Below are 7,512 nucleotides of genomic sequence, written 5' to 3'. Positions count from 1 at the left end.
CTTTAATACAAACATTAAGATAAAATGAAAAAATAAGTATTTTTAATATTATACAGCTTATCAAGTTTAATCAATAATCTTAAAAGAGTTTTAGGTAAAATAGGCCATAGGACTTAACGGAAATAGCCCCTTTTGGGGCACCCCTGCACCTTTTAAACCGCAGCAGCATCAGCATCCCATCCACCTAACCTACATTCAGGTCACTTGACGAACTGCCACGATATGAACAGACGCCATTCCACCCCCTTCCCCTCGTGACCCCTGGAAATGTGAGTGACCCAAATTGAGTTTGCATAACCGACCGGGGCAACTGTCAATGCCCAATGAAATCTGTTCCCAGGGTCAGGATTGCAGACCACAAATCTGCTCTTTGCCAACTGTCCCCAATTACATGAAATTATACCCGAAATAGCCCTTTCAGTTTTGATTTTTTCCTCTTTGTCCTTTGTTGCGTTGCATTGTTGGGAGCGTTTAAGAGGCATAATTGTGCGGTTAGTGTTCTTGAGACCATGTGTCAAGTGTACTGACAGATTGTGGGATAAATGGCTGTCCAAAAACAAAAAAAATGCCAAAATGCACTCAGAAATCTGTACATTAGGAGGGGAAACCCGGTCTTAAGTGTGTCACAGAACAGCCAATTATATCAAATATGTTCTTGAGATTTTAAATGTTAGGTGGAACAAACTATTAAAACGTATGCATTTAGGGAGCTTTAACTAGTCCCTTATTATATAATGAAATTTTAATATTAATAATAGTAATGTACATATGTACCTTGTCATTATTCCCTGTATATGTATTTATGTACCACTTGAATGTCTTTATTATTTTATCAATTTCATCTCAACAACAACTCAATTAAATACTAAAGAATTTGGGTACTTCCCACACTTGGAACAAGAACCATTCGAACAATGGCTCAAAATCCACCCTCAAAACCGTCAGAGTCCTGAATATATTTTCACACCTTCGCAAATGATTTGCCAGATAGCGGGATCACCGGTTAATAGCTGCGATTCCCAGGATGTCGGTGCAAAGGAAATGTTCCAACTGTAAAATTATCAACAAAAGCGAAACGAAAGATTTGCGGGAATGAAAAGGGAAGTAGGGAGCGGATGTTATACACGCTTCCAGCGCAAGCGTAACGGAAATCAAAAAAGGACAAAGAATTAAAAAAAGAGAGTCCCAAAGATTGTGGGTGAGGAAGTGGAAGATGGCGAATTTAATTTTACCGCTACAGGATCGGAATAGAGAGAAGCGGATGTGGGGAAGAATCACTTCCGATCGAGATGTAGGATATAAGACCACACGAAGGCCATTGGACTATCAACACTATCGGGTCTTTAAGCTAGCTATATTAAACAGTATCTTACAGTATCATTAATTAGTATCACTTTTTCAATTATAATAGTTTTATTAAGAAATCATAAGAAGCTCACTTTTTGACACTTTCCAAAGTCCAATAGAAACCAATGGCAAAGTAATGTTATTTTCACTTTTTAATTGTAACAATTAACGTTAAACTCTTTAAGGTCTATTTATATTAAAGACATGGTGTCCCAAACAAATATGTGTCAATTTCAGCAAGTGTTTGTTTGTATAGTCGCAGCGGGTAATTTATGGACCCAGTGGTTTTATCAACGAAGTTGCGTTCCCACAAGTGTTGCATAAAACTGATAGAACGTCTCGATCGCTGCCCGCACGATCTCAATTTATTTGCATTGTAAACAAGAAAATATGTATAGCAGTAATCATAAAGCAAAGGCAAACAAACCGGAAAACGCGCCCTTATCAGTTTGACATTGAGACGATGCGGGGCAGCAGGGGGAGTTGAAGGTGGAATGGGATGGGGAAATGGGAGAAAATCAAACAAACAAACCAATGAACCAACCAGCCTATAACAATCACTTCCCATTGCCATGTCAAATGTCAGAACTCGTAAAAGAACAATTTAAAACTGTAAAGCGGAAATCTCAAATAAAAACATATTGAACATGGTATTTTAGCTAAACGACTATAAGATTCCCAGTATGTAATTAACAACGTTGTTTCATTCTTTAATGTAATTTATTTATAAGACTTAAAAAACAGGTAATTTTTACTAATTGTTTTTTTATTATATCAGCCATGGCACTTAATTTGTGTCATATTAATCAGAAATCGATCATACTTTTGAGTACCGTAAAACTAAGAGCGAGGCGCAGGCGCAGCGCTCTCCCGCTCTCGCAGTCACGTAAGTGTGTCAGGCTGATGTGGGTGTGTGGTAGAGTGGGGCTCTTTCTTTCCTATCTTTCTCTCTCTCTTTCTCTGTCTACGATGTGCCGGCTCGTTAGAAACGGTCAACATTTGTTTTTAATCTTAAGCGTTTGGCTCTAATGGTTGGTATTGGTTTGTGTTATTTTCGCGTTTGACGTGAAGGAATGCCGTCCGCAAGCGTAGCAATCGCCGTAACAGGGTGTTCCGTATACGCACGCACACACTCTCACCAGATGGACGCCACATGAAGCTCACCCGCAGGCGAGAACAAACGGGCTGTTGTGCTCTCATTTCAGCCCGATAAGCTCCCCACACACACACCTACCCTCTTACTCCCCGACCGCCCATCCCCCCGCCCATATGTTGTGTTTTTGAGTCATCGTCCTAAAAACAACACAGCAGCGAAACGAACTCCACTTCACTACACTCAAAAATAAGGATAACAACCTCTAAACCGATCTGCTCGAAATTACACTTTGATAATAATCACATTCTATCCCTATCATATCATATAATCACAGGTGCCACAGAAATAAAAAAATAAAATAAAATTTAATAATATAATAAAATGTATATTGATACACATAAGAAATTCACGCTGAATGGGCGCTCTGCGATTTCTGGAGCTCCCCGGAATACCTTCCACTAGCTTACCTTGAAGACGACAATGCTGATCTTGAAAAATTGGTATCGGTTTCGCCCCGTATTGTAATTTTTAACATTTACCATTGGACAGCCACACTGTTACTTAAATAAGATATTTACTAAATTTGAATGAAAAAACAAAAAAAAAGACATATCTATGATAATAATTAATGTCATATCAAAAATTAAATTGAATATGTAAACAAGTTATATTTTTTATCTTGGTAAGTATCAAAAAAGGTGCCACATTAGAGTTAAAGACCTCTAAATGAATAGCATTTTCGCTCAGTGCACGCCTCTCTCAGTGGAGCTTCTTCTTCTCTGGTGCTGCGTTCATTGATCGCCAAAGCCAATTGCTGCGAGTTGAGTTAAGTGCTGCGTCAACGTTGTTGACTTACATACTCGAGCACTCGTACAGGCGGCACTCGCACACACAGACAAGCGTATCTTGATGGCCACCCCTTCTGCCGCCCACCGACCACCACCCCCGTGCACCGCCTCTCCCCCCGCCCACTCTCGCTCCATATTTCTTCGATGTCTTTCACCAATGGATTTTCATTTTACGCTTTATACGGCTCTAATTGAGTGCCTTCCAATTGGGTTATGGATTAATTTTTGTGCATAAATTAAATATCCATGCACACATGTCTCTCTATAAAGCTTGTGTCTGGGGCATTTAGAAAGCAATTTCAAGTGGACAACCAGGGAAATGCAATACTTTCATACACAAACAAGGCAGGTCAAAATATTACCTATAGGTATACAAGAAAATAATAACAAAAGAATTAAAATCTTGTTATCTATCAGATAAATAAGGTAGCCATTTTTGTGGATTTAGTGATGAATGTATCTTTCAAGAATAATGATTTTGCAACTCGTTAATGATATGAGTAAATACATCCAATATTTACTTCTCGCCAACCTTTTTATCTTATCTGGCATTATCTTAATTTTTACAAAATCAAATCGCGAAAAAATTTTTTGGGTTTAAAAACGACTTTAGACCTTAACATATTTTTTGGCTATCTAAAAATATTTTTTAAAGAAATAGAGTACACATATTTTTTGTCTTTTTAAAATATAACTTTCAAATATGCTTCCCTATTGACTTGACCACAGCTGTGGCTACATAAATCGAAAGATTGTATGCATGTATTGACATATAGGGAGTGTCGGGGTTTTCGGAATTACTTGAGTCGCATATGGGCAAGAACGACATAAAGGGAAACTTTTAAAAAATGAAAAGCATAGTTTCTTTTAATAGGAACCACTGTACTTTCGAGACCCCCACGAGATTTTCCAGTGGTCCAATAAGCATCTAACAATGGTCGGAGTAAACACATTTAATTGTTTGCGGCGAGTGATTTAACTATCCGCTTGACTCAAGCCACGTTCGCAAGCCAGCGCTCCTGTGGATTGGATGACTCATCCATTTACCCTCGCCGTACCTATGTGTAACAAAAAATTAGTCAGAGATTGGAGAATGCACGCTTCATTCATGGCAATGCGTATTTCAAAACTTAGCGTCACGCTGTTAATTCCCTGAAGTGTGCCACAAGATCACATCAGAAGAACACCCTGTTCGATCGCTACGTTCCGCTGCAGTTGAGTAAACAATGAAGTCAATATGGAATGCTTTCCGTTTTTATGTAGTTAAACTAAGGAGAAGACTTTATTTTGTAAAATGCAAGAGTATATTCTGTTTCTTGATGTTTTCTGCTGCTGTTGCCGCTTTTGCTTTTGCCTTGTGTGTGGGTTCGGGTGTTTTATGACATTATGCATAATAGGTAAAATACAATTACAATATCAATAGCATACGTTATACATGGTTTCGTTATTCGTTATAATTAATTTTAGGATCAATTTCGCCGCGTACTCGTGATTTCTGCTTAGGTTTTCCGTTTATGTTTTTGTTTTTACTTTTATTTAAGCTTTAAGATACTTAAGTATTTTGTAAATACCGTTTTTTACTGTCTCGATTTAATTCGTTTGCGGTTTCAATTCATTAGGCTAGCAAATGTGTCTCGTCAAGTAATGCTTGGATATATATTGGTAAAATACTGCAACTGCTATGTGTTATATGTACTTGTATAGTAATGTAGAAAACAAATGCATCGCCATCGCGGGACGATTGCTGTGCGAATAGAAGCCTTGTGGGGCGGCTGGGGCCCAACAATAGATATATTTATGCACTTTTCGAATTACTTTATGCGGTAGGTATAAGTGTAGGATACGCTAGGGTTTGCTTTCGTTTGTCTTGTGTTCGAGATTAGCGCTTAAGTATATGGGGAAGGGGAATAGGGCGAGGAAGTGGGGTTTTGAGCGGGTTGACTTAGAACAGACCCTTCTTTTTCTTCTCCTTCTTGCCATCTACGTTGTCCGTGCTGCTGTTTGCCCCCAGGCTGCGCCGCTTGAGCTCCTCCAGCGTCACGTGGTTGACGTCCTCCCACTCCTTCTTCTCGCGCTCGAACTCGCGCCTCTTGTCCTCCAGCTCCCTGATCTGCAGCTCCAGCGCCTTCTTGCGCTCCTCGTGGCGCCGCGCCAACTCCAGCTCCGAGTCCCTGAGCTTCTGCATCTTCTCCTTGACCTTCATGTCGAACACCTGCTCCATCTCGGCCTCCATCTTCTTCATCTTCTGCTCGTGCTCACGCTTCTCCTCCTCCATCTGGGTGAGGGGGTTCTTGTTGGACAGCCTGGCCTTGCCGTCCACCAGGCCCAGTTCGGATAGCTTCCGGCAGCGGTAGTTCTCGTAGTGGACGTTGTTCGTCACGTCCTTGAGGTCCTGCAGGTGCGTGCGTATGACCATGTTGCGCAGCGCTATAAAGTCGCAGTGCGTCAGGTTCTCCACCTCCACGAGGCCCCAGGGATAGCGCCTACCCCGAACCTTCTTTCCGTCCTGCTCGATGATGGTGTTGGCACCCACCACCGCGAATGGCACTCGGCTGCGCAGATTCTGCGTGGTCTTCGCCTCCTCGGCCGCGTCCTCCAACGTGGCGGGGAAGTCGTAGATCTTGATCTTGTGCTGGGCAATCTCGTTGAGGATCTGCTTCTTGAACAGGTGCACCTCGTCGGGCGTCATTGTGTCCGCCTTGGCGATCACTGGCACCAGATTCACCTTGTCCGACAGGCTCTGCATGCAGGCAATGTCCAATGGCAGGAGTCCGTGTCCCGATGGCGCTATGAAATACAGGCAGCAGTGCACCCTGCTGTCCGAGATGGTCTTGCGGTACACCCGCGACTCGGCGGTCAGGTACTCCTCGTACTTGCTGTCCACGTACTCGAGGATGGGCACCCAGCAGTTGCTGTTGTCCACGGCATCCCCGAACCCGGGTGTGTCCACCACGGTGAGTGTTAGATTGACCCCGTTCTCCTTGAGCATCACCTTGGTGGCCTCCACCGCCACCGTCTTCTTCTTGCGCAGCGAGGGACCCGGATACTGCTCCGCATTGTAGATGTCCGACAGGAACATGGAGTTGATCAGCGTCGACTTGCCCAGCCCGCTGGCGCCCACCACCATCAGGGTGAACTCGAATCCCCGCTTGACGGCCTTGCGGTAGACCTGGTTGGGCAGATTGGCGAATCCCACATAGCCGGCGATCTCCATGGGCTTTTGACGCACCGGGAGCGGTGGCTTCTGTGGCTTCTGCGCCTGCTGGTGCTCCTTCTCCTGCAGATCGTGGGTCAGTTTGTTCGAGTCGCCGTTGGAGGCGCCTCCGCTGCTGGCGTCCAGCTTGCCACTGGCGGCCACTGGCACACTGGGCGGCTGGTTGGGCGGTCGCCCGCCGACGCCCACCAAGGACTCGCTGCCGCTGCCGCCGCCGCTGCCGTTGGTGGCAGAGGACGCCGACGCCGACGCAGCCTGCTGCTTGTCGCGCAGAGCTAGTTGGGCTAAGGTGCTGGGCAGAGCGGAGATGGCGCCGCCGCTGCCGCCATTGACCGCGTTCGAGCGAGGACTATTCATTGGAATAGCGCCAAATTCGGCCTCTTGCTTTCGATATTCGTTCGCTGCTTGGCTTCACTGTGGTTCTTAAACTTTTCTTGCACAAACCGTTGCTTTTTCACCGCTTTTGTCACGCCTACGCCAGCTCTTTTTCGCTCTTACTTTTTTTGCATTTTCTGTGTCAGTAGGACCGTCGGTGGCAACGCGCTAAATACTTCTGCTTCGCTCTCGGCGGCAACAACAACGCCCAGCTCCGGCGCAGTGTGACCCTGGAAAATACCGAAATGGAGCCGGGAAAATACCAAACGACGCTTGGGGAGAGAGCGCATGAGTAATTCTTGCACCACGCATACACACACACAGGCGCAGAGAAATGCAATGCACATGCAAACGGGCAAAAGAGGACTGTTTTCCGTGGCCTTATCACTCCAAATGGAATGTTATGTTTAAAAATAGGCAAAGAAACGCATTCATGTGTCCCCGCACTTGGGATTCCAGATTTCTGGCCTGAATCACTGCTCTTGAGTGGCCAGGGATCGCATTACAATCGCCCGCCAACATGCACAGGAAGAAATTGTTGATAGGGATGACTTTGAATTTTCATTCAAGCAGTGGTGGCGTCGAGGGGGATGTTAGGGGCATCTTTGTTACGACAAAAACCGGGTTCTATT

At 44.3% G+C, this 7,512-nt stretch overlaps 1 protein-coding gene across 1 annotated transcript; it reads right to left on the bottom strand.

The window, feature by feature from the left end:
• Window positions 1–4,543: 4,543 nt before the first annotated feature.
• Window positions 4,544–7,064, bottom strand: pnut (septin 7-like protein pnut). The gene has a single exon (XM_036814018.3). It carries the CDS (start codon window positions 6,860–6,862, stop codon window positions 5,234–5,236), a length of 1,629 nt encoding a protein of 542 aa, XP_036669913.1. The 5' UTR covers window positions 6,863–7,064; the 3' UTR covers window positions 4,544–5,233.
• Window positions 7,065–7,512: the final 448 nt, after the last annotated feature.

The sequence above is a fragment of the Drosophila suzukii genome, chromosome 2R (genome assembly GCF_043229965.1).
Source record: "Drosophila suzukii chromosome 2R, CBGP_Dsuzu_IsoJpt1.0, whole genome shotgun sequence".
In the NCBI taxonomy this organism is placed as follows: domain Eukaryota; kingdom Metazoa; phylum Arthropoda; class Insecta; order Diptera; family Drosophilidae; genus Drosophila; species Drosophila suzukii.
Note: the sequence above shows the minus strand (reverse complement) of the source record. Positions and strands in the feature narration are given on the sequence as shown.

Excerpts from the sequence above, each read along its gene's own strand:
- pnut (XM_036814018.3), bottom strand. The coding sequence starts at position 6,862 with ATGAATAGTCCTCGCTCGAACGCGGTCAATGGCGGCAGCGGCGGCGCC.